General features: G+C 47.4%; 1 protein-coding gene across 4 annotated transcripts in view; it reads left to right on the plus strand.

The window, feature by feature from the left end:
- The window catches only part of LOC124015734 (inhibitor of apoptosis protein-like), a 90502-nt gene that overhangs the window by 40819 nt on the left and 22810 nt on the right, over window positions 1-26873 (plus strand). For all 4 annotated transcript variants that reach the window (XM_046331172.1, XM_046331198.1, XM_046331190.1 and 1 more), the window contains 7 exons: window positions 5544-5695; window positions 5787-5961; window positions 6648-6960; window positions 14613-14712; window positions 19678-19756; window positions 26311-26359; window positions 26551-26775. In XM_046331172.1, the coding sequence (XP_046187128.1) occupies window positions 5544-5695; window positions 5787-5961; window positions 6648-6960; window positions 14613-14712; window positions 19678-19756; window positions 26311-26359; window positions 26551-26775 (1093 nt within the window). The remainder of the gene's footprint in view (window positions 1-5543; window positions 5696-5786; window positions 5962-6647; window positions 6961-14612; window positions 14713-19677; window positions 19757-26310; window positions 26360-26550; window positions 26776-26873) is intronic.

Here is a 26873-nt window from a genome sequence, read left to right on the forward strand (position 1 = left end):
CTACACGTCTCGAATGTTCAGAAAGTTAAGCTATGTAGCAAGAATCTTATTGACTAAAATGATTAAAATGATACAGTACTGCTGAAGTAGGCTAGCTGGCAGTGGGTGCGTTGTTGACACTACACTAATCAAGTCGTTCCGTTGAGTGTAATAGTTTCTGCAGTGTTGCTATTCGGGGCTAGCTGGCTAGCTAGCAGTGTTGTTTACGTTACGTTGCGTTAAAAGAACGACAATAGCTGGCTAGCGAACCTAGAAAATCGCTCTAGACTACACAATTATCTTTGATACAAAGACGGCTATGTAGCTAGCTATGTAGCTAGCTACGATCAAACAAATCAAACCGTTGTACTGTAATGAAATGAAGTGAAAATGTGATACTACCTGTGAATGCGACCGGGTTGTTGAGTTCTATTCAGAAGACGTTGGCTAGCGTTGGCTAGCTAGCAGAGTCTCCTACGTTAAGGACGACAAATAGCTGGCTAGCTAACCTCGGTAAATTAAGATAATCACTCTAAGACTACACACTCTAAACCTAAACAACACAATTATCTTGGATACGAAGATACGAAGACAGCAAAGACAGCTATGTAGCTAGCTAACACTACACTAATCAAGTCGTTCAGTTGAGTGTAATAGTTTCTCCAGTGCAGCTAATCAGTGGACGTTAGCTAGCTGGCTAGTGAAGACTACGTTAGGACGGCGAAATACGATAATTACGCAATTATCTTTGATACAAAGACGGCTATGTAGCTAGCTGAGAAGAAATTGCTAAGATTAGACAAATCAAACCGTTGTGCTATAATGAAATATAATGAAATGTAATGAAAAAGTTATACTACCCGCGGGAGCGAAGTGCAGATGCGACCACTCGCTCCATGAGGGACGGAGGGACGGATGCTTTGTTGCGAAATAGGAAGCCGATTCTAGATTTAATTTTGGATTGGAGATGCTTAATGTGAGTCTGGAAGGAGAGTTTACAGTCTAGCCAGACACCTAGATATTTGTAGTTGTCCACATATTCTATGTCAGAACCGTCCAGAGTAGTGATGCTAGTCGGGCGGGAGGGTGCGGGCAGCAATCGGTTGAAGAGTATGCACTTAGTTTTACTCGCATTTAAAAGCAGTTGGAGGCCATGGAAGGAGAGTTGTATGGCATTGAAGCTCGATTGGAGGTTTGTTAACACAGTGTCCAATGAAGGGCCAGAAGCATACAGAATGGTGTCGTCTACGTAGAGGTGGATCAGGGAATCGCCAGCAGCAAGAGCGGCATCATTGATATATATACAGAGAAAAGAGTCGGCCTGAGAATTGAACCTTGTGGCACCCCCATAGAGACTGCCAGAGGTCCGGACAACAGGCCCTCTGATTTGACACACTGAAATCTATCTGAGAAGTAGTTAGTGAACCAGCCGAGGCAGTCAGTTGAGAAAGCAAGGATTTTCAGTCTGCCGTTAAGAATGCGGTGATTGACAGAGTCGAAGTCCTTGGCCAGATCTATGAATACAGCTGCACAGTACTGTCTTTTATCGATGGCGGTCATTAAAGGTGAGTATTTGCCCACTGAAGCCGTTATGACGCAGAACTGCAGTCAGGTCAAGACCCTGGTGGGGACAGATGAGCTTCCCTGAGACGGTTTCTGACCATTTGTGCAGACATTGTTCGATTGTGCCAACCCATAGTTTCTTCAGCTGTCCGGGTGGCTGGTCTCAGATGATCCTGCAGGTAAAGAAGCTGGATGTGGCGGTCCTGGGCTGTCGTGGTTACATGTGGTTGTTGAGGCCGGTTGGACGTACTGCCACATTTTCAAAAATGTCATTGGACTTATGGTAGAAAAAAGAACATTAACTTCTTGCGGCGAGCCATCCCGGATCCGGGATCGTGAATACAGCCTCAAGCTCATTACCATAACGCAACGTTAACTATTCATGAAAATCGCAAATGAAATTAAATCAATATGCTAGCTCTCAAGCTTAGCCTTTTGTTAACAACACTGTCATCTCAGATTTTCAAAAATATGCTTCTCAACCATAGCAAAACTAGCATTTAGCATTTAGCGTTAGCATTTAGCATTAGCATCAGCGGGCAACATTTTCACAAAAAACAGAAACATTCAAATAAATCATTTACCTTTGAAGAACTTCGGATGTTTTCAATGAGGAGACTCTCAGTTAGATAGCAAATGTTCAGTTTTCCTGAAAGATTATTTGTGCAGGAGAAATCGGTCCGTTTGGTGCGTCACGTTTGGCTACCAAAAAAAAACGAAATTTCAGTTATCCAAACGGCGAACTCTTTTCCAAATTAACTCCATAATATCGACTGAAACATGGCAAACGTTGTTTAGAACCAATCCTCAAGGTGTTTTTCACATATCTCTGCATGCAGCTGAAGATTGCGCAACAATTTAGACAAAGGACACCGGGCGGACCCCTGGCAACTGTAGTCTCTTATGGCCAATCTTCCAATGATATGCCAACAAATACGTCACAATGCTGCAGACATCTTGAACGAACGGCAGAGAGCTTAGGTTCATTCATCACACATTCACAGCCATATAAGGAGACGATGGGAAACAGAGCCTCAAGAATTCTGCTCATTTCCTGTTTGAGGTTTCATCTTGGTTTCGCCTGTAGCATGAGTTCTGTGGCACTCACAGATAATATATTTGCAGTTTTGAAAACGTCAGTGTTTTCTTTCCAAAGCTGCCAATTATATGCATAGTCGAGCATCATTTCGTGACAAAATATTGCGCTTAAAACGGGCACGTTTTTTTATCCAATAATAACATAGCGCCCCCATAGGTTGAAGAGGTTAAAGTCTCTGGCAAAAGCTCTGGTGGACATTCCTACAGTCAGCATGCCAATTGCAATTCTCCCTCAACTTGAAACATCTATGACATTGTCCCCAGCAAAAGATGCACCTGTGTAATGATCATGCTGTTTAATCAGCTTCTTGATATGTCACACCTGTCAGGTGGATGGAATATCTTGGGAAAGGACAAATGTTTACTAAAAGGGATATAAACAACATTTGTGCACAGCATTTTTGACAAATATGCTTTTTGTGTGTATGGAACATTTCTGCGATTTTTTTTAATTTTTTTTATTTCAGCTCATGAAAAATGGGACCAACACTTTACATGTTGTGTTTATATTTGTGTTCAGTGTAGTACTTTGCGTTTCCCATAGTCTGTTCTGAACTTGGGGACTGTGAAGAGACCTCTGGTGGTTATCTTGTGGGGTATGCATGGGTGTCTGAGCTGCGTGCTCGTCATTTAAACAGACATCTCGGTGCATTCAACTTTTCAATACCTCTCATAAAGACAAGTAGTGATGAAGTCAATCTCTCCTCCACTTTGAGCCAGGAGAAATTGAAGTGCATGTCATTGACGTTAATTCTCTGTTTACATTTAAGGGCTAGCCGTGCTGCCCTGTTCTGGGCCAACTGTAATTTTCTCAAGTCCCTCTTTGTGGCACCTGACCACACGACTGAACAGTAGACCAGGTGCGACAAAACTAGGGCCTGTAGGACCTGCCTTGTTGATGGTGTTGTTAAGAAGGTAGAAACTAGGGCCTGTAGGACCTGCCTTGTTGATAGTGTTGTTAAACATTTTTTATATATATATATATATATATATCCAAGTCTGGATTTAACTTTAGCCTGCAGCTTTGATATGTGCTGAGAGAAGGACAGGGTACCATCTAGCCATACGCCCAAGTACTTGTATGAGGTGACTACCTCAAGCTCTAAACCCTCAGAGGTAGTAATCACACCTGTGGAGAGAGGGTTATTCTTCTTACCAAACCACATCACCTTTGTTTTGGAGGTGTTCAGAACAAGGTTAAGGGTTGAAAAAGCTTGTTGGACACTAAGATAGCACAACATCTGGGGAGGGGCCAGCTGAGTATAAGACTATCATCTGCATATAAATGGATGAGACAGCTCAGGCAGTAGGAAGCTATGTTGATGTAAATTGAGAAGCGCATGGAGCCTTGGGGTACTCCCGTGGTGACAGGCAGTGACTGAGACAACAGATTTTCTGACTTTATACAAACCAGGCCAAAGTCCCCTCAGAGACATCAATACTCCTTAGCCGGCCCACAAGAATGGAATGGTCTAACGTATCAAAAGCTTTGGCCAAGCCATTAAAAATAGCAGCACAACATTGCTTAGAATCAAGGGCAATGGGGACATAATTTAGGACCTGTAAGGTTGCAGTGACACATCCATAACCTGAGCGGAAACCAGATTGCATACCAGAGAGAATAATATAGACATCAAGATAGCCAGTCAGTTGATAATTGACAAGTTTTTCCAACACTTTTTATAAAGATGGCAAAATAGAAATAGGTCTATAACAGTTAGGATCAACTTGATCTCCCGCATTAAATAAAGGACGAACCGTGGCTGCCTTCAAAGCAATTGGAACCTCCCCAGAAAGGAGAGACAGGTTAAAAAGGTTGGAGATGGGCTTGGCAATGATAGGGGCAGCAACCTTAAAGAAGAAAGGGTCTAAACCATCTGACCTAGATGTTTTTTTGCGGTAGGTTTCAGGAGCTCCTTTAGCACCTCTGACTAAGTGACTGACTGCAGAGAGCAACTTAGTTGCTGGGCAGGGGAAGCATCGGGGATAGTCACATTAGAAGGGTCAAATAGGAATCCTGACTTAATGAAGTGGTGATTAAAGAGCTCAGCCATGTGCTTCTTGTCAGTAACAACATTAAAGGACATGGGCAGCTGTGAGGAGGGTTTATTCTTCAGGTCTGTAACCATATTCCAGAACTTCTTGGGGTGAGACCCACAGAGAGAGAAAGTAACTACCTTTGACCTTCCAGATAGCCTGAGTGCACTTATTTCTCATTTGCCTGAATGAGAGCCAGTCAGCCTGAGTATGCGTGGCTGAGCCTTTTGCCAAATGCGATTCTTGAGGTGGAGTAACTCTGCCAGATCACGGTCGCACCAGGGGCTGAACCTGTTTTTAATTCTCATTTTCTTCAATGGGGGCGTTTGTTAACAATACCACTGAAAATATCAAAAAAGAAGGTCCAGGCGTCTTCGTCAGAGGGGATCAAGCTGATTCTATACCAATTTACAGAGGCCAGTTCATGAAGGAAGTTTTTTACGAAACGTCTATGACAAATTAGGACAGGTTGTTTCACTGATCAGCCATCACGAACACAGGCTGTAAAACAGAAAACCTTAAGGTCATTACAGAAAACACCAGACTGATACCTAATCAGGGTTATTGAGGATAACATCGAGGAGAGTAGCCTTTTCTAGATTTTTGGAGTCATACCTTGTGGGGTTGGTAATAAGCTGAGAAAGATTTAGGGATCTTTCCCTAAATTGAGACAAGTTCGTCCAGCACCAGATTATGATTGATGATGATGGTAGTAATTAGGCACGTTCCAGAGCTTCAACATTGCTGACACCTGACACCTCGCGTTAACTGTGGAATGCATCCTTGATGGTGGTGATGATGTTGATGGTTGAGATGGTGAAAATGATGATGCCTGAATTTTTAATAACGTGTGTTCTTTCCCCCAGGTGTCAGGCCCTGGCCCAGCCCCCCTCCCTGTCTCCGCCCCTAACCCTGCTCCCAACCCAGTGCCGGGGGAGGAGCCTGTTGGATATTTGAATATGGGGTTCTCTGCCCCGCCCCCCTCTAGCCCGCTGAGCTCCAGAGGAGTAGAGGACATGTAAGGACAGACGAGAGGCTCTTATTGGCTGGATGTTTCTACGTTATTATTGGCTGTTAACCCTGAAATTTGTGCTGGAACATTTCTGTAGGTCCCACCAGAGACCCCCTACCTGTCACAACCCCAGTATGAGGAGAGAGCAGGACCGTCTGGACTCCTTCCACTCCTGGATCCTGTCCATCATCACCCCCTCTGAGCTGGCTAAGGCTGGCTTCTATTACCTGGGACAGGGAGACCGCGTGGCCTGCTTCACCTGTGGAGGACAGGTATTATACACGTCACCCTTGAATTGCGGTGGCATTTGCAACCATAAGCAATATGTTAAAATGACAAACAGTTATACATCATACATGTTTTTGTTCATATTGTGTTCATCTCTGCAAACAAAGCCTCATTTCAGATGAATTGATGTTCTGCGTGGATCTGTACCTATAGCTCAGTAACTGGGAGCCAGGTGATTGATTAGTGTCTCCTCTCTGTAGCTCAGTAACTGGGAGCCAGGTGATTGATTAGTGTCTCCTCTCTGTAGCTCAGTAACTGGGAGCCAGGTGATTGATTAGTGTCTCCTCTCTGTAGCTCAGTAACTGGGAGCCAGGTGATTGATTAGTGTCTCCTCTCTGTAGCTCAGTAACTGGGAGCCAGGTGATTGATTAGTGTCTCCTCTCTGTAGCTCAGTAACTGGGAGCCAGGTGATTGATTAGTGTCTCCTCTCTGTAGCTCAGTAACTGGGAGCCAGGTGATTGATTAGTGTCTCCTCTCTGTAGCTCAGTAACTGGGAGCCAGGTGATTGATTAGTGTCTCCTCTCTGTAGCTCAGTAACTGGGAGCCAGGTGATTGATTAGTGTCTCCTCTCTGTAGCTCAGTAACTGGGAGCCAGGTGATTGATTAGTGTCTCCTCTCTGTAGCTCAGTAACTGGGAGCCAGGTGATTGATTAGTGTCTCCTCTCTGTAGCTCAGTAACTGGGAGCCAGGGGACCGGGCCGTATCAGAGCACCAGAGACATTACCCCAACTGTCACTTCGTCAGAGGAGACCGGGCCGACAACGTCTCCCTAGCCGGGGTGGTGGTGGGGGGGGTAGCAGGCACCTCTCAGCCCCCCGGGGCAGAAGCCCCAGCCCCCCCGGGCCCCGGCCCCCCAGGTCTAAGCAACGTGTCTAACCCAGCCATGCAGCAGCGTGAGGAGAGGTTGCTGACCTTCGTCCACTGGCCCTTACGTATCCCCGTGCGCCCTGACCAGCTGGCCAAGGCAGGGTTCTACTACGTCGGTAAGAGAGACTCAGAATTATATATTCATATATTTAATTATATTATATTATATTATTATTATATTTATTATTATTATTATTATTATATTACATGTTGCAGGGTGTAATTATGTGTGTGTGTGTGTGTGTGTGTGTGTGTGTGTGTGTGTGTGTGTGTGTGTGTGTGTGTGTGTGTGTGTGTGTGTGTGTGTGTGTGTGTGTGTGTGTGTGTGTGTGTGTGTGTGTGTGTGTGTGTGTGTGTTGCAGGGCGTAATGGTGTGTGTTGTAATGATGGTGTGTTTTGCAGGGCGTAATGATGGTGTGTTTTGCAGGGCGTAATGGTGGTGTGTGTTTTGCAGGGCGTAATGGTGGTGTGTGTTTTGCAGGGCGTAATGGTGGTGTGTGTGTTTTGCAGGGCGTAATGGTGGTGTGTGTGTTTTGCAGGGCGTAATGGTGGTGTGTGTGTTTTGCAGGGCGTAATGGTGGTGTGTGTGTTTTGCAGGGCGTAATGGTGGTGTGTGTGTTTTGCAGGGCGTAATGGTGGGTGTGTGTTTTGCAGGGCGTAATGGTGGTGTGTGTTTTGCAGGGCGTAATGGTGGTGTGTGTGTTTTGCAGGGCGTAATGGTGGTGTGTGTGTTTTACAGGGCGTAATGGTGGTGTGTGTTTTGCAGGGCGTAATGGTGGTGTGTGTTTTGCAGGGCGTAATGGTGGTGTGTGTTTTGCAGGGCGTAATGGTGGTGTGTGTTTTGCAGGGCGTAATGGTGGTGTGTGTTTTGCAGGGCGTAATGGTGGTGTGTGTGTTTTGCAGGGCGTAATGGTGGTGTGTGTGTTTTGCAGGGCGTAATGGTGGTGTGTGTGTTTTGCAGGGCGTAATGGTGGTGTGTGTGTTTTGCAGAGCGTAATGGTGGTGTGTGTGTGTTGCAGGGCGTAATGATTGTGTGTGTGCGTGTGTTACAGGGCGTAATGATTGTGTGTGTGTGTTGCAGTGCGTAATGGTGGTGGTGTGTGACTGTTCCACTGGATGTCATAAGGTGAATGCACCAATTTGTAAGTCGCTCTGGATAAGAGCGTCTGCTAAATGACTTAAATGTAAATGTTAAATGTTTGTGATTTGCAGGGCGTATTTGTGTGTCTGTGTGTGTGTTGCAGGGCGTAATGATGGTGTGTGTTGCAGGGCGTAATGGTGGTGTGTGTGTGTTGCAGGGCGTAATGGTGGTGTGTGTGTTGCAGGGCGTAATGGTGGTGTGTGTGTTGCAGGGCGTAATGGTGGTGTGTGTGTGTGTGTGTGTGTGTTGCAGGGCGTAATGGTGGTGTGTGTGTGTGTGTGTGTGTGTGTTGCAGGGCGTAATGGTGGTGTGTGTGTGTGTGTGTTGCAGGGCGTAATGGTGTGTGTGTGTGTGTGTGTGTGTGTGTGTGTGTGTGTGTGTGTGTGTGTGTGTGTGTGTGTGTGTGTGTGTGTGTGTGTGTGTGTGTGTGTGTTGCAGGGCGTAATGGTGGTGTGTGTGTGTGTGTGTGTTGCAGGGCGTAATGGTGGTGTGTGTGTGTTGCAGGGCGTAATGGTGGTGTGTGTGTGTGTGTGTGTGTGTGTGTGTGTGTGTGTGTGTGTGTGTGTGTGTGTGTGTGTGTGTGTGTGTGTGTGTGTTGCAGGGCGTAATGGTGGTGTGTGTGTGTTGCAGGGCGTAATGGTGGTGTGTGTGTGTTGCAGGGCGTAATGTGTGTGTGTGTGTGTGTGTGTTGCAGGGCGTAATGGTGTGTGTGTTGCAGGGCGTAATGGTGGTGTGTGTGTGTGTGTTGCAGGGCGTAATGGTGGTGTGTGTGTGTTGCAGGGCGTAATGGTGGTGTGTGTGTGTGTGTGTGTGTGTGTGTGTGTTGCAGGGCGTAATGATGGTGTGTGTGTTGCAGGGCGTAATGGTGTGTGTGTGTGTGTGTGTTGCAGGGCGTAATGGTGTGTGTGTGTGTTGCAGGGCGTAATGGTGTGTGTGTGTTGCAGGGCGTAATGGTGGTGTGTGTGTTGCAGGGCGTAATAGTGGTGTGTGTGTGTGTTGCAGGGCGTAATGGTGTGTGTGTGTTGCAGGGCGTAATGATGGTGTGTGTGTGTTGCAGGGCGTAATGGTGGTGTGTGTGTGTGTTGCAGGGCGTAATGGTGGTGTGTGTGTGTGTGTTGCAGGGCGTAATGGTGGTGTGTGTGTGTGTGTTGCAGGGCGTAATGGTGGTGTGTGTGTGTGTGTTGCAGGGCGTAATGGTGGTGTGTGTGTGTTGCAGGGCGTAATGGTGGTGTGTGTGTGTGTGTTGCAGGGCGTAATGGTGGTGTGTGTGTGTGTGTTGCAGGGCGTAATGGTGGTGTGTGTGTGTTGCAGGGCGTAATGGTGGTGTGTGTGTGTGTGTGTGTGTGTGTGTGTGTGTGTGTGTGTGTGTGTGTGTGTGTTGCAGGGCGTAATGGTGTGTGTGTTGCAGGGCGTAATGATGGTGTGTGTGTTGCAGGGCGTAATGATGGTGTGTGTGTTGCAGGGCGTAATGATGGTGTGTGTGTTGCAGGGCGTAATGATGGTGTGTGTGTTGCAGGGCGTAATGATGGTGTGTGTGTTGCAGGGCGTAATGATGGTGTGTGTGTTGCAGGGCGTAATGATGGTGTGTGTGTTGCAGGGCGTAATGATGGTGTGTGTGTTGCAGGGCGTAATGATGGTGTGTGTGTTGCAGGGCGTAATGATGGGTGCGTGTGTGTTGCAGGGCGTAATGGTGTGTGTGTGTGTGTATGTGTGTGTGTTGCAGGGCGTAATGATGGTGTGTGTTGCAGGGCGTAATGATGGTGTGTGTTGCAGGGCGTAATGATGGTGTGTGTTGCAGGGCGTAATGATGGTGTGTGTTGCAGGGCGTAATGATGGTGTGTGTTGCAGGGCGTAATGATGGTGTGTGTGTTGCAGGGCGTAATGATGGTGTGTGTGTTGCAGGGCGTAATGATGGTGTGTGTGTTGCAGGGCGTAATGATGGTGTGTGTGTTGCAGGGCGTAATGATGGTGTGTGTGTTGCAGGGCGTAATGATGGTGTGTGTGTTGCAGGCGTAATGATTGCGTGTGTGTTGCAGGGCGTAATGGTGTGTGTGTGTGTATGTGTGTGTGTTGCAGGGCGTAATGATGGTGTGTGTTGCAGGGCGTAATGATGGTGTGTGTTGCAGGGCGTAATGATGGTGTGTGTTGCAGGGCGTAATGATGGTGTGTGTTGCAGGGCGTAATGATGGTGTGTGTTGCAGGGCGTAATGATGGTGTGTGTTGCAGGGCGTAATGATGGTGTGTGTTGCAGGGCGTAATGGTGTGTGTGTTGCAGGGCGTAATGATGGTGTGTGTGTGTGTGTGTGTGTGTGTGTGTGTGTGTGTGTGTGTGTTGCAGGGCGTAATGGTGTGTGTGTTGCAGGGCGTAATGGTGTGTGTGTTGCAGGGCGTAATGGTGTGTGTGTTGCAGGGCGTAATGGTGTGTGTGTTGCAGGGCGTAATGGTGTGTGTGTTGCAGGGCGTAATGATGGTGTGTGTGTTGCAGGGCGTAATGATGGTGTGTGTGTTGCAGGGCGTAATGGTGTGTGTGTGTGTGTGTGTGTGTATGTGTGTGTGTTGCAGGGCGTAATGATGGTGTGTGTTGCAGGGCGTAATGATGGTGTGTGTTGCAGGGCGTAATGGTGTGTGTGTTGCAGGGCGTAATGATGGTGTGTGTGTTGCAGGGCGTAATGATGGTGTGTGTGTTGCAGGGCGTAATGATGGTGTGTGTGTTGCAGGGCGTAATGATGGTGTGTGTGTTGCAGGGCGTAATGATGGTGTGTGTGTTGCAGGGCGTAATGATGGGTGCGTGTGTGTTGCAGGGCGTAATGGTGTGTGTGTGTGTGTGTGTATGTGTGTGTGTTGCAGGGCGTAATGATGGTGTGTGTGTTGCAGGGCGTAATGATGGTGTGTGTGTTGCAGGGCGTAATGATGGGTGCGTGTGTGTTGCAGGGCGTAATGGTGTGTGTGTGTGTGTGTGTATGTGTGTGTGTTGCAGGGCGTAATGATGGTGTGTGTTGCAGGGCGTAATGATGGTGTGTGTTGCAGGGCGTAATGATGGTGTGTGTTGCAGGGCGTAATGATGGTGTGTGTTGCAGGGCGTAATGATGGTGTGTGTTGCAGGGCGTAATGATGGTGTGTGTTGCAGGGCGTAATGATGGTGTGTGTTGCAGGGCGTAATGATGGTGTGTGTTGCAGGGCGTAATGATGGTGTGTGTTGCAGGGCGTAATGGTGTGTGTGTTGCAGGGCGTAATGATGGTGTGTGTGTGTGTGTGTGTGTGTGTGTGTGTGTGTGTGTGTGTGTGTGTGTGTGTGTGTGTGTGTGTGTGTGTGTGTGTGTGTGTGTGTGTTGCAGGGCGTAATGGTGTGTGTGTTGCAGGCCGTAATGGTGTGTGTGTTGCAGGGCGTAATGGTGTGTGTGTTGCAGGGCGTAATGGTGGTGTGTGTGTTGCAGGGCGTAATGGTGGTGTGTGTGTTGCAGGGCGTAATGGTGGTGTGTGTGTTGCAGGGCGTAATGATGGTGTGTGTGTTGCAGGGCGTAATGATGGTGTGTGTGTTGCAGGGCGTAATGATGGTGTGTGTGTTGCAGGGCGTAATGGTGTGTGTGTGTGTGTGTGTGTGTATGTGTGTGTGTTGCAGGGCGTAATGATGGTGTGTGTTGCAGGGCGTAATGATGGTGTGTGTTGCAGGGCGTAATGGTGTGTGTGTTGCAGGGCGTAATGATGGTGTGTGTGTTGCAGGGCGTAATGATGGTGTGTGTGTTGCAGGGCGTAATGATGGTGTGTGTGTTGCAGGGCGTAATGATGGGTGCGTGTGTGTTGCAGGGCGTAATGATGGTGTGTGTTGCAGGGCGTAATGATGGTGTGTGTTGCAGGGCGTAATGATGGTGTGTGTTGCAGGGCGTAATGGTGTGTGTGTTGCAGGGCGTAATGGTGGTGTGTGTGTGTTGCAGGGCGTAATGGTGGTGTGTGTGTGTGTGTTGCAGGGCGTAATAGTGGTGTGTGTGTGTGTTGCAGGGCGTAATAGTGGTGTGTGTGTTGCAGGGCGTAATGGTGGTGTGTGTGTGGCAAGGGTGTAATGGTGGTGTGTGTGTTGCAGGGCGTAATGATGGTGTGTGTGTGTGTGTGTTGCAGGGCATAATGGTGTGTGTGTGTGTGTGTTGCAGGGCGTAATGGTGTGTGTGTGTGTGTGTGTTGCAGGGTGTAATGATGGTGTGTGTGTGTTGCAGGGCGTAAAGGTGTGTGTGTGTGTGTGTGCAGGGTGTAATGATGGTGTGTGTGTGTTGCAGGGCGTAAAGGTGTGTGTGTGTGTGTGTGTGTGTGTGTGTGTGTGTGTGTGTGTGTGTGTGTGTGTGTGTGTGTGTGTGTGTGTGTGTTGTAGGGCGTAATGGTGTGTGTGTGTTGCAGGGCGTAATGGTGTGTGTGTGTTGCAGGGCGTAATGGTGTGTGTGTGTGTGTTGCAGGGCGTAATGGTGTGTGTGTGTGTGTGTGTGTTGCAGGGCGTAATGGTGGTGTGTGTGTTGCAGGGCGTAATAGTGGTGTGTGTGTGTGTGTTGCAGGGCGTAATGGTGGTGTGTGTGTGTGTGTTGCAGGGCGTAATGGTGTGTGTGTTGCAGGGCGTAATGGTGTGTGTGTTGCAGGGCGTAATGGTGTGTGTGTGTGTGTGTGTGTTGCAGGGCGTAATGGTGTGTGTGTGTGTGTGTGTGTTGCAGGGCGTAATGGTGGTGTGTGTGTGTGTGTGTGTTGCAGGGCGTAATAGTGGTGTGTGTGTTGCAGGGCGTAATAGTGGTGTGTGTGTGTGTGTGTTGCAGGGCGTAATGGTGTGTGTGTTGCAGGGCGTAATGGTGGTGTGTGTGTGTGTGTGTGTGTTGCAGGGCGTAATGGTGTGTGTGTTGCAGGGCGTAATGATGGTGTGTGTGTTGCAGGGCGTAATGATGGTGTGTGTGTTGCAGGGCGTAATGATGGTGTGTGTTGCAGGGCGTAATGGTGTGTGTGTTGCAGGGCGTAATGGTGTGTGTGTTGCAGGGCGTAATGGTGTGTGTGTTGCAGGGCGTAATGGTGGTGTGTGTGTGTGTGTTGCAGGGCGTAATAGTGGTGTGTGTGTGTGTTGCAGGGCGTAATGGTGTGTGTGTTGCAGGGCGTAATGATGGTGTGTGTGTGGCAAGGGTGTAATGGTGGTGTGTGTGTTGCAGGGCGTAATGATGGTGTGTGTGTGTGTGTGTTGCAGGGCATAATGGTGTGTGTGTGTGTGTGTTGCAGGGCGTAATGGTGTGTGTGTGTGTGTGTGTGTTGCAGGGTGTAATGATGGTGTGTGTGTGTTGCAGGGCGTAAAGGTGTGTGTGTGTGTGTGTGTGTGTGTGTGTGTGTGTGTGTGTGTGTGTGTGTGTGTGTGTGTGTGTGTGTGTGTGTGTGTGTGTGTGTGTGTGTGTGTGTGTGTGTGTGTGTGTGTGTGTGTTGTAGGGCGTAATGGTGTGTGTGTGTTGTAGGGCGTAATGGTGTGTGTGTGTTGTAGGGCGTAATGGTGTGTGTGTGTTGCAGGGCGTAATGGTGTGTGTGTGTTGCAGGGCGTAATGGTGTGTGTGTGTTGCAGGGCGTAATGGTGTGTGTGTGTGTGTTGCAGGGCGTAATGGTGTGTGTGTGTGTTGCAGGGCGTAATGGTGGTGTGTGTGTGTGTGTTGCAGGGCGTAATGGTGGTGTGTGTGTGTGTTGCAGGGCGTAATGGTGGTGTTTGTGTGTGTTGCAGGGCGTAATAGTGGTGTGTGTGTGTGTGTTGCAGGGCGTAATGGTGGTGTGTGTGTGTGTGTTGCAGGGCGTAATGGTGTGTGTGTTGCAGGGCGTAATGGTGTGTGTGTTGCAGGGCGTAATGGTGTGTGTGTTGCAGGGCGTAATGGTGTGTGTGTGTGTGTGTTGCAGGGCGTAATGGTGTGTGTGTGTGTGTGTGTGTGTGTGTGTGTGTGTGTGTGTGTGTGTGTGTGTGTGTTGCAGGGCATAATGGTGGTGTGTGTGTGTGTGTGTTGCAGGGCGTAATAGTGGTGTGTGTGTTGCAGGGCGTAATAGTGGTGTGTGTGTGTGTGTTGCAGGGCGTAATGGTGTGTGTGTTGCAGGGCGTAATGGTGGTGTGTGTGTGTGTGTGTGTGTTGCAGGGCGTAATGGTGTGTGTGTTGCAGGGCGTAATGATGGTGTGTGTGTTGCAGGGCGTAATGATGGTGTGTGTGTTGCAGGGCGTAATGATGGTGTGTGTGTTGCAGGGCGTAATGATGGTGTGTGTGTTGCAGGGCGTAATGATGGTGTGTGTGTTGCAGGGCGTAATGATGGTGTGTGTGTTGCAGGGCGTAATGATGGTGTGTGTGTTGCAGGGCGTAATGATGGTGTGTGTGTTGCAGGGCGTAATGATGGTGTGTGTGTTGCAGGGCGTAATGATGGGTGCGTGTGTGTATGTGTGTGTGTTGCAGGGCGTAATGGTGTGTGTGTTGCAGGGCGTAATGATGGTGTGTGTGTGTTGCAGGGCGTAATGGTGTGTGTGTGTATGTGTGTGTGTTGCAGGGCGTAATGAGTGTGTGTGTTGCAGGGCGTAATGATGGTGTGTGTGTTGCAGGGCGTAATGAGTGTGTGTGTTGCAGGGCGTAATGATGTGTGCTTGTGTTGCAGGGCGTAATGATGACGTGAAGTGTTTCTGCTGTGACGGGGGTCTGAGATGCTGGGAGTCCGGTGATGACCCCTGGGTGGAGCACGCCAAATGGTTCCCTAGGTAACCACCCATTACATCACTGCCGTCTTGGTCCAGTTCCTGCCTGACCTAGATGAAAAGGCACCAATGGCTGTGTGCCACGTCATGGATTAGACAGTCGGGCCTCAAATTGTTATATCATACTGTATGATGTGGTTAGCCGATATGTTAAACACTTATCCAGTGTTATGAGGCGCTTTGTTAGGCTGCGGTCCAAACCCTTAAAAGACACACCCTCGTCCTCTTACCCGCCTTATGCCCTAGAGGGAATCCCTGTCACCATTTTGGAGGGCGGTCCAAATAATATATATAATAGTTAAATCAATCACTATACTATGACAGTATAACTTGATCAGTATTCAACCCCTGGAGTCAATCACCATCTTCTCAAAATTCTCATCAAATTTCTGGATAAACAATAGCCTAAAACCAAATATACACCGGAGTTTTTATTTTTATCTCACCTTTTATTTAACCAGGTAGGCCAGTTGAGAACAAGTTCTCATTTACAACTGCGACCTGGCCAAGAAGAAGCAAAGCAGTGCGACACAAACAACAACGCAGTTACACATAAACAAACATAGGCAAGAACAATAGAAAAGTCTATATACAGTGAGTGCAAATGTAATAAGATTAGGGAGGTAAGGCAATAAATAGGTCATAGAGGTGAAATAATTACAATTTAGCATTAACACTGGAGTGATAGATGTGCAGATGATGAATGTGCAAGTAAAGATACTGGGGTGCAAAGGAACAAAAAAAATGACAATATGGGGATGAGGTAGTTGGGTGGGTTATTTACAGATTGTCTATGTACAGGTGCAATGATCGGTAAGCTGCTCTGATATCTGATGCTTAAAGTTAGTGAGGGAGATATGAGTTTCCAGCTTCGGTGATTTTTGCAATTCGTTCCAGTCATTGGCAGCAGAGAACTGGAAGGAAAGGCAGCCAAATGAGTAGTTGGCTTTGTGGGTGACCAGTGAAATATACCTGCTGGAGCGCATGCTACGGGTGGGTGCTGCTATGGTGACCAGTGAAATATACCTGCTGGAGCGCATGCTACGGGTGGGTGCTGCTATGGTGACCAGTGAAATATAGCTGCTGGAGCGCATGCTACGGGTGGGTGCTGCTATGGTGACCAGTGAAATATACCTGCTGGAGCGCATGCTATGGGTGGGTGTTGCTATGGTGACCAGTGAGCTGAGATAAGGCAGAGCTTTACCTAGCAAAGACTTATAGATGACCTGGAGCCAGTGGGTTTGGCGACAAATATGAAGCGAGGGCCAGCCAACGAGGGCATACAGGTCGCATTGGTGGGTAGTATATGGGGCTTTGGTGACAAAACGGATGGCACTGTGATAGACTTCATCCAGTTTGCTGATTAGAGTGTTGGAGGTTGTTTTGTAAAGGACATCGTCGAAGTCAAGGATCGGTAGGATAGTGCGTTTTACGAGGGAATGTTTGGCAGCATGAGTGAAGAATGCTTTGTTGCGAAATGGGAAGCTGATTGAAGATTTAACTTTGGATTGGAGATGTTTAATGTGAGTCTGGAATGAGCGTTTACAGTCCAACCAGACACCTAGGTATTTGTAGTTGTCCACGTATTCTAAGTCAGAACCGTCCAGAGTAGTGATACTAGACAGGCGTGCGGGTGCAGGCAGCGATCGTCCAAAGAAGGGCCAGAAGTATACAGAATGGTGTCGCCTGCGTAGAGGTGGATCAGAGAATCACCAGCAGCAAGAGTGACATCATTGATGTATACAGAGAAGATATTCGGCGCGAGAATTGAACCCTGTGGCAACCTCATAGAGCCTGTCAGAGGCCCGGACAACAGGTCCTCCGATTTGACACGCTGAACTCTGTCTGAGAAGTAGTTGGTGAACCAGGCGAGGCAGTCATTTGAGAAACCAAGGCTGTTTAGTTTGCCGATAAGAATGTGGTGATTGACAGAGTCGAAAGCCTTGGCCAGGTTGATGAAGACAGCTGCACAGTATTGTCTTTTAACGTTTGCGTTTATGATATTGTTTAGGAGCTTGAGCATGGCTGAGGCGCACCCATGACCAGCTCTGAAACCAGATTGCATAGTGGAGAAGGTATGGTGGGATTCGAAATGGTCAGTAATCTGTTTAACTTGGCTTTCAAAGACTTTAGAAAGGCAGGGTGGGATATATATAGATCTGTAACAATTTAGATCTAGAGTGTCTTCCCCTTTGAAGAGCTTTCCAATCTTTCTAGATCTTAGACGATACGAAAGAGTTTTAACAGGCTAGTAATAGGGGTTGCAACAATTTGCGGCAGAGCATTTTAGAAAAAGAGGGTCCAGATTGTCGAGCCCAGCTGATTTGTTGGGGTCCAGATTTTGCAACTCTTTCAGAACATCAGCTATCTGGATTTTGGGTGAAGGAGAAATGGGGTTGGGCAAGTTGCTGTGGGGGGTGCAGGGCTGTTGACCAGAGTAGGGGTAGCCAGGTGGAAAGCATGGCCAGCCGTAGAAAAATCCTTATTGAAATTCTCAATTATCGTGAATTTATCGGTGGTGACAGTGTTTCCTAGTCTCAGTGCAGTGGGCAGCTGGGAGGAGGTACTCTTATTCTCCATGGACTTTAGTGTCCTAGAACGTTTTGACTTTGTGCTACAGGATGCATATTTCTGTTTGAAAAAGCTAGCCTTTGTTTGAAAAGTTGCATATTGTGGGGGCTGTTCGATGCTAATGCAATATGCCACCGGATGGTTTTGTGCTGGTCGAGGGCAGTCAGGTCTGGAGTGAACCAAGGGCTATATCTGTTCCTGGTTCTACATTTTTTGAATGGGGCATGCTTATTTAAGATGGCGAGGAAAGCACTTTTAAAGAATAACCAGGAATCCTCTACTGGCAGAATGAGGTCAATATCCTTCCAGGATACCCGGGCCAGGTCGATTAGAAAGGCCTGCTCGCAGAAGTGATTTAGGGAGCATTTGACAGTGATGAGGGGTGGTCGTTTGACCGTGAACCCATTACGGATGCAGGCAATCAGGCAGTGATTGCTGTGATCCTGGTTGAAGACAGCGGAGGTGTATTTAGAGGGCAGGTTGGTCAGGATGATATCTTTGAGTTGCGTGTGTTTACGGATTTAGGGTTATACGTGGTCGGTTCCATGATAATTTGTGTGAGATTGAGGGCATCAAGCTTAGATTGTAGGACGCCTGGGATGTTAAGCATGTCCCAGTTTAGATCACCTAACATTACAAGCTGTGAAGATTGATGGGGGGAAATCAATTCACATATGGAGTCCAGGGCACAGCTGGGGGCAGAGGGTGGTCTATAGCATTACATTTACATTTAAGTCATTTAGCAGACGCTCTTATCCAGAGCGACTTACAAATTGGTGCATTCACCTTATGACATGCGGCAACAGTGAGGGACTTATTTCTAGATAGCTGAATTTTTAGAAGTAGAAGCTTGAATTGTTTTGGTACAGACCTGGATCGTATGACAGAACTCTGCAGGCTGTCTCTGCAGTAGATTGCATCTCCGCCCTCATTGGCAGTTCTATCTTGTCGGAAAGTGTAATAGTTAGGGATGGAAATGCCAGGACTTTTGGTGGCCTTCCTGACATCCGGATTAGCAGAGTGTGCTAAGGCAGTGAATAAAACAAACTGAGGGAGAAGGCTTCTAATGTTAACATACATGAAACCAAGGCAGCTTTTATGGTTACGGAAGTCAACAAATGAGAGCGCCTGGGGAATGGGAGTGGAGCTAGGCACTGCAGGGCCTGGGGAATGGGAGTGATGCTGGGCACTGCAGGGCCTGGGGAATGGGAGTGGAGCTAGGCACTGCAGGGCCTGGGGAATGGGAGTGGAGCTAGGCACTGCAGGGCCTGGGGAATGGGAGTGATGCTAGGCACTGCAGGGCCTGGGGAATGGGAGTGGAGCTAGGCACTGCAGGGCCTGGGGAATGGGAGTGGAGCTAGGCACTGCAGGGCCTGGGGAATGGGAGTGATGCTGGGCACTGCAGGGCCTGGGGAATGGGAGTGATGCTGGGCACTGCAGGGCCTGGGGAATGGGAGTGATGCTGGGCACTGCAGGGCCTGGGGAATGGGAGTGATGCTGGGCACTGCAGGGCCTGGATTCACCTCTACATCACTAGAGGAGGAGTAGGATGAGGGTAAAGGCAAACAGAACTGGTTGTCTAGTGTGCTGGTTACAGAGAATAAAAGGAGCAGATTTCTGAGCATGTTAGATTAGATTCCAGGCATAATGTACAGACAAGGGTATGGTAGGATGTGAGTACAGAGGTAAACCTAGGCGTTGAGTGATGAGAGGTTTAGTCTCTGGAGGCACCAGTTAAGCCAGGTGAGATCTCCACATGTGTGTGAGGTGGGACAAAAGAGCTATCTAAGGCATTTTGAGTGGGACTGAGGGCTCTACAGTGAAATGAAACAATTAGAACTAGCCAAGACGGCAGTAGACAAGGCATATTGACATTAGAGAGAGGCATAAAGCAATCACAGGTGTTGATCAGGAGAGCTAAGACAGCAACGGGTAAATGGTGATGAATGGGCAGAGCGGGTCAGTTAGGTACATACAGGAGTTTGAGGCTGGGGCCGGCAGGTGAACAAAATGTTATTATACTTATTTTCCACCATAATTTGCAAATTCATTAAAAATCCTACAAGGTGATTTTCTGGATTTGTTTGCTCATTTTATCCGTCATAGTTGAAGTGTACCTATGATGAAAATGACAGGCCTCATCTTTTTAAGTGGGAGAACTTGCACAATTGGTGGCTGACTAAATACTTTTTTGCCCCACTGTATATTAATGTGACTATGATAACCTATCAGTATATATTAATGTGACTATGGTAACCTATCAGTGTATATTAATGTGACTATGATAACCTGTCCGTATATATTAATGTGACTATGGTAACCTGTCAGTATATATTAATGTAACTATGGTAACCTCCAGGTGTCAGCATATATTAATGTAACTATGGTAACCTCCAGGTGTGTGTACCTGCTCCAGGAGAAAGGTCAGGAGTTTGTCCATCAGATCCAGGCTCGCTTCCCTCGCCTCTTTGAACAGGTAACACCTGCTTATACACCATTGGGTTAGGGTTATACACCTGCTTATACACCATTGGGTTAGGGTTATACACCTGCTTATACACCATTGGGTTAGGGTTATACACCTGCTTATACACCATTGGGTTAGGGTTATACACCTGCTTATACACCATTGGGTTAGGGTTATACACCTGCTTATACACCATTGGGTTAGGGTTATACACCTGCTTATACACCATTGGGTTAGGGTTATACACCTGCTTATACACCATTGGGTTAGGGTTATACACCTGCTTATACACCATTGGGTTAGGGTTATACACCTGCTTATACACCATTGGGTTAGGGTTATACACCTTATACACCATTGGGTTAGGGTTATACACCTGCTTATACACCACTGGGTTAGGGTTATACACCTGCTTATACACCACTGGGTTAGGGTTATACACCTGCTTATACACCACTGGGTTAGGGTTATACACCTGCTTATACACCATTGGGTTAGGGTTATACACCTGCTTATACACCACTGGGTTAGGGTTATACACCTGCTTATACACCACTGGGTTAGGGTTATACACCTGCTTATACACCACTGGGTTAGGGTTATACACCATTGGGTTAGGGTTATACACCTGGTTATACACCATTGGGTTAGGGTTATACACCTGGTTATACACCATTGGGTTAGGGTTATACACCTGGTTATACACCATTGGGTTAGGGTTATACACCAGTGTTTATTTACCAACAATCACATTTTCTAACGGGCTAGGCATTGAAATGGCCTGTTCAAGCAAAAACAGAACTCTTCCTAAAGTGTAGAAACGTCCTAAAGTGTAACTGCTAAACATGGGGCGGCAAGTAGCCTAGTGGTTAGAGCGCTGAGCCAGTAACCGGCAGGTAGCCTAGTGGTTAGAGCGCTGAGCCAGTAACCGGCAGGTAGCCTAGTGGTTAGAGCGCTGAGCCAGTAACCGGCAGGTAGCCTAGTGGTTAGAGCGCTGAGCCAGTAACCGGCAGGTAGCCTAGTGGTTAGAGCGCTGAGCCAGTAACCGGCAGGTAGCCTAGTGGTTAGAGCGCTGAGCCAGTAACCGGCAGGTAGCCTAGTGGTTAGAGCGCTGAGCCAGTAACCGGCAGGTAGCCTAGTGGTTAGAGCGCTGAGCCAGTAACCGGCAGGTAGCCTAGTGGTTAGAGCGCTGAGCCAGTAACCGGCAGGTAGCCTAGTGGTTAGAGCGCTGAGCCAGTAACCGGCAGGTAGCCTAGTGGTTAGAGCGCTGAGCCAGTAACCGGCAGGTAGCCTAGTGGTTAGAGCGCTGAGCCAGTAACCGGCAGGTAGCCTAGTGGTTAGAGCGCTGAGCCAGTAACCGGCAGGTAGCCTAGTGGTTAGAGCGCTGAGCCAGTAACCGGCAGATAGCCTAGTGGTTAGAACGCTGAGCCAGTAACCGGCAGGTAGCCTAGTGGTTAGAGCGCTGAGCCAGTAACCGGCAGGTAGCCTAGTGGTTAGAGCCAGTAACCGAAAGGTTGCTAGATTGAATCTCTGAGCTGACGAGGTAAAAATCTGTTGTTCTGCCCCTGAACAAGGCAGTTAACCCACTGTTCTTAACTGATTTGCCTAGTTAATAAATAAAGGTAAAAAAATAAATATAAAAAACCTACTCACTAAAATTTTGGATACCCTGAAGAGCTAGTGTATTGTCATTGTTATCTGCCCTGATTATAAAAATACTGTTTATTAGCCGTCTGGTAGAACATTGAGCTGTGAATAAAGTAGCGATGTGCACGGTTAATCGAATATCCGGATATCCAAATGGACTTGTGTTCATTTTTTTGTAGTGTGTTTTTTCCCCAGCCTATTTTATCAGTGAAAAGCTTTGTTATAAATTAGATTATCCTTGTGACATTGTTACATAAAACGATATACACTATATATACAAAGTATGTGGACACCCCTTCAAATTAGTGGATTCGGCTATTTCAACCACACTCGTTGCTGACAGGTGTTTAAAATCAAGCACGCCGCCATGCAATCTCCATAGACAAACATTGGCAGTAGAATGGCCTTACTGAAGAGCTCAGTGACTTTCAATGTGGCACCGTCATAGGATGCCACCTTTCCAACGAGTCAGTTTGTCAAATTTTAGCCCTGCTAGAGCTGCCCCGGTCAACTGTAAGTGATTTTATTGTGAAGTGGAAGCGTGTAGAAGAAACAATGGCTCCGCAACGAAGTGGTAGGCCACACAAGCTCAAGAACGGGACCGCCGATTGCAACACTCACTACTGAGTTCCAAACTGCCTCTGGAAGCAACAGCAACACAATAACGGTTTGTCGGGAGCGTCATGAAATGGGTTTCCATGGCCGTGCAGCCGCACACAAGCCTAAGATCACCACATGCAATACCAAGCATCAGCTGGAGTGGTGTAAATCTCGCCACCATTGGTCTTTGGAGCAGTGGAAACACGTTCTCTGGAGTTATGAATCACTCTTCATTATCTGGCAGTCCGACGGCCGACTCTGGCTTTGGTGGATGGCAGGAGAACGCTACCTGCCCCAATGCATAGTGCTAACTGTAAAGTTTGGTGGATGAGGAATAATGGTCTAGGGCTGTTTTTCATGGTTTGAGCTAGGCCCCTTAGTTCCAGGGAAGGGAAACCTTTACGCTACAGCATACGATTACATTCTAGACAATTCTGTGCTTCCAACTTTGTGGCAACAGTTTGTGGAAGGCCCTTTCCTGTTTCAGTATGACAATGGTTTGTCGAGATCAGTGTTGAAGAACTTGACTGGCCTGCATAGAGCCCTGACCTCAACCCCATCAAACACCTTTGGGTTGAAATGGAACGCAGACTGCGAGCCAGGCCTAATCAGTCAACATCAGTGCCCGACCTCTCTAATGCTCTTGTGGCTGAATGGAAGCAAGAAGATACTTGCTAGGGCCAGGTGTGTCAAGCTTGTAGTGTCATAGCCCTGAAGAATTGAAGCTAATTGCTGCTAAAGGTGCATCAACAAAGTACTGAGTAAAGCTTCTGAATACTTAAGTAAAACTCTTAAGTCAAGACTCTTGGAAAAGCCTTCCAGGTGAAGCTGATTGAGAGAATGCCAAGAGTGTGCAAAGCTGTGATCAAGGCGCTGGGTAGCTATTTGGTTAAATATTTAGCCTTAAGGCTTGGGGGTAGAAGCTGTTCAGGGTCCTGTTGGTTCCAGACTTGGTACCATGCGGTAGCAGAGAGAACAGTCTATGACTTGGGTGGATGGAGTCTTTGACCATTTTTAGGGCCTTCCTCTGACACCGCCTGGTTTAGAGGTCCTGTATGGCAGGGAGCCTTGATCCCAGTGATAAAATCAAATTGTATTGGACACATACACCTGGTTAGCAGATGTTAATGCGAGTTTAGCGAAATGCTTGTGCTTCAGGTCCTGACAGTGCAGTAATATCTAACAAGTAATCTAACAATTCCACAACTACATAATATACACATCTGAAGGGATGGAATAAGAATATGTCCATATAAATATATGGATGACCGAGCGGCATAGGCAAGATGCAATAGATGGTATAAAATTCAGTATATACAGTGGGGCAAAAAAGTATTTAGTCAGCCACCAATTGTGCAAGTTCTCCCACTTAAAAAGATGAGAGGCCTGTAATTTTCATCATATGTACACTTCAACTATGACAGACAAAATGAGAAAAAAAATCCAGAAAATCACATTGTAGAATTTTTATGAATTTATTTGCAAATTATGGTGGAAAATAAGTATTTGGTCAATAACAAAAGTTTCTCAATACTTTGTTATATACCCTTTGTTGGCAATGACAAAGGTCAAACGTTTTCTGTAAGTCTTCACAAGGTTTTCACACGCTGTTGATGGTATTTTGGCCCATTCCTCCATGCAGATCTCCTCTAGAGCAGTGATGTTTTGGGGCTGTTGCTGGGCAACACGGACTTTCAACTCCCTCCCAAAATTTTCTATGGGGTTGAGATCTGGAGACTGGCTAGGCCACTCCAGGACCTTGAAATGCTTCTTACAAAACCACTTCTTCGTTGCCCGGGTGGTGTGTTTGGGATCATTGTCATGCTGAAAGACCCAGCCACGTTTCATCTTCAATGCCCTTGCTGATGGAAGGAGGTTTTCACTCAAAATCTCACGATACATGGTCCCATCCATTCTTTCCTTTACACGGATCAGTCGTCCTGGTCCCTTTGCAGAAAAACAGCCCCAAAGCATGATGTTTCCACCCCCATGCTTCACAGTAGGTATGGTGTTCTTTGGATGCAACTCAGCATTCTTTGTCCTCCAAATCCGACGAGTTGAGTTTTTACCAAAAAGTTCTATTTTGGTTTCATCTGACCATATGACATTCTCCCAATCTTCTTCTGAATCATCCAAATGCTCTCTAGCAAACTTCAGACGGGCCTGGATATGTACTGGCTTAAGCAGGGGGACACGTTTGGCACTGCAGGATTTGAGTCCCTGGCGGCGTAGTGTGTTACTGATGGTAGGCTTTGAACTTTGGTCCCAGCTCTCTGCAGGTCATTCACTAGGTCCCCGCGTGTGGTCAGGGATTTTTGCTCACCGTTCTTGTGATCATTTTGACCACACGGTGTGAGATCTTGCGTGGAGCCCCAGACCGAGGGAGATTATCAGTGGTCTTGTAGGTCTTCAATTTCCTAATAATTGACCTATTGCAGATTCAGTCTTCCCAGCCTGGTGCAGGTCTACAATTTTGTTTCTGGTGTCCTTTGACAGCTCTTTGGTCTTGGCCATAGTGGAGTTTGGAGTGTGACTGTTTGAGGTTGTGGACAGGTGTCTTTTATACTGATAACAAGTTCAAACAGGTGCCATTAATACAGGCAACACGTGGAGGACAGAGGAGCCTCTTAAATAAGAAGTTACAGGTCTGTGAGAGCCAGAAATCTTGCTTGTTTGTAGGTGACCAAATACTTATTTTCCACCATAATTTACAAATAAATTCATTAAAAATCCTACAATGTGATTTTCTGGATTTTTTATACCTCATTTTGTCTGTCATAGTTGAAGTGTACATATGAAGACAATTACAAGCATCATCTTTTTAAGTAGGAGAACTTGCACAATCGGTGGCTGACTAAATACTTTTTTGCCCCACTGTACATATGAGAAGTAATGTAAGATATGTAAACATTATTAAAATTGCATTGTTAAAGTCACTAGTGATCCATTTATTGAAGTGGCTAATTATTTGAGTCTGCATGTAGGCAGCAGCCTCTCTGTGTTAGTGATGGCTGTTTAACAGTCTGATGGCCTTGAGATAGAAGCTGTTTTTCAGTCTCTCGGTCCCAGCTTTGATGCACCTGTACTGACCTCGCCTTCTGGATGATGTATTGGGCAGTACGCACTACCCACTATCACCTTGCGGTCGCATGCCAAGCAGTTGCCATACCAAGCGGTGATGCAGCCAGTCAAGATACTGTCAATGTCAATGGTGCAGCTGTAGAACTTTGAGGGTCTGGGGGCCCATGACAAGTATTTTCAACCTCCTGAGGGGGAAGAAGTGTTGCCATGTCTTCTTCATGACTGTGTGTGTGTGGACCATGATAGATCCTTAGTGATGTGGACACAGAGGCACTTGAAGCTCTCGACCTGCTCCACTACAGCCCTGTCGATGAGAATGTGGGCATGCTCCTTTTCCTGTAATCCATCAATCAACTCCTTGGTCTTACTGACGTTGAGGGAGAGGTTGTTGTCCTGGCACCACGCTGCCAGTTCTCTGACCTCTTTCATTGTAGGCTGTCTCATCGCCATAGGTGATCAGGCCTACCACGTCGTGTCACAAGCAAACTTGATGTTGTAGTTGTGCGAGGCCATGCAGTCATGGGTCAACAGGGAGTACAGGAAGGGACTGAGCACACACCCCTGAGGGGCCCCCGTGTTGAGGATCAGCGTGGTGGATGTGTTGTTACTCTCACAACCGGGGGGCAGCTCGTCAGGAAGTCCAGGATCCAGTTGCAGAGGTAGGTGTTCAGTCCCAGGGCCCTGAGCTTGGATGGCACTATGGTGTTGAACGTTGAGCTGTAATCAATGAACAGCATTCTCAAGTAGAGTTCCTCTTATCCAGGTGGGAAAGGGCACTCTGGAGTGCAATGAAGATTGCGTCGTCTGTGGATTTATTGGGGCGGTATGTGAAGTGGATTAGGTGCAGGATATCTGAGATGATGGTGTTGTGAGCCATCAAAAGCATTTCATGGCAACAGATGTGTGTTTTATGTTACCTATGTTGTTCCCAGGCACAAGGACTATGGTGGTCTGATTTGAAACATGTAGGTATTACATACTGGGTCAGGCAGAGGTTGAAAATGTCAGTGGAGACGCATGCCAGTACGCATCCTGGTAATCCATCTGTCCCTGTGGCCTTGTGAATGTTAAACGTCTTAAATCACATCGGCTAAGGAGATTGTGTTTTTTTGACCATGCTGACGTCAGGAAAAACAATTTGATTGGTGAAATATTGTCAAATGCCTAGAATAAACCTGTATTATCTGACTGATCTGATCAGGAAGTTAACTCACTCCTGGCCCCTCCCCCTACAGCTCCTAACCAATGGGGACAGCAGCTCCAGAGAGTTTGTGGACCCCCCAGGTGAGTGACTCCTGACTTCAACTGAATTTAAACCTTGACAGAATGTTTATCACTGTTCAGCCATGAGACAAACCTCCACTATGTTGATATCACTGTTCAGCCATGAGACAGACCTCCACTATGTTGATATCACTGTTAACTCCCTCCCACCTCTTCTCTCTTTCTACTTCTTGCTGTCCCCCCCACCTCAGGTGAGGAGCGCTCGGAGGATGCCGTGATGATGAACACTGCGGTGGTTGTGTCGTCACTAGAGATGGGGTTTGAGCGTGGCCTGGTGAAGCAGACAGTCCAGAGTAAGATTCTGACCAGCGGAGAGAACTACAAGACGGTCCAGGAACTGGTCTCAGACCTGCTGAGTGCAGAAGATCAGAAGAGAGAGGAGGAGAGAGAGATGCTGGCCGAGGAGATGGCTTCTGGTACGACAAACATTCTGAAACACGTCTCTGAGCTGTCTGTTTGAACTACTGGCACACAGCTTGTACACCCATGCATACCCCACAAGACATGCCACCAG

This window comes from Oncorhynchus gorbuscha, linkage group LG02, assembly GCF_021184085.1.
Source record: "Oncorhynchus gorbuscha isolate QuinsamMale2020 ecotype Even-year linkage group LG02, OgorEven_v1.0, whole genome shotgun sequence".
Lineage (NCBI taxonomy): Eukaryota > Metazoa > Chordata > Actinopteri > Salmoniformes > Salmonidae > Oncorhynchus > Oncorhynchus gorbuscha.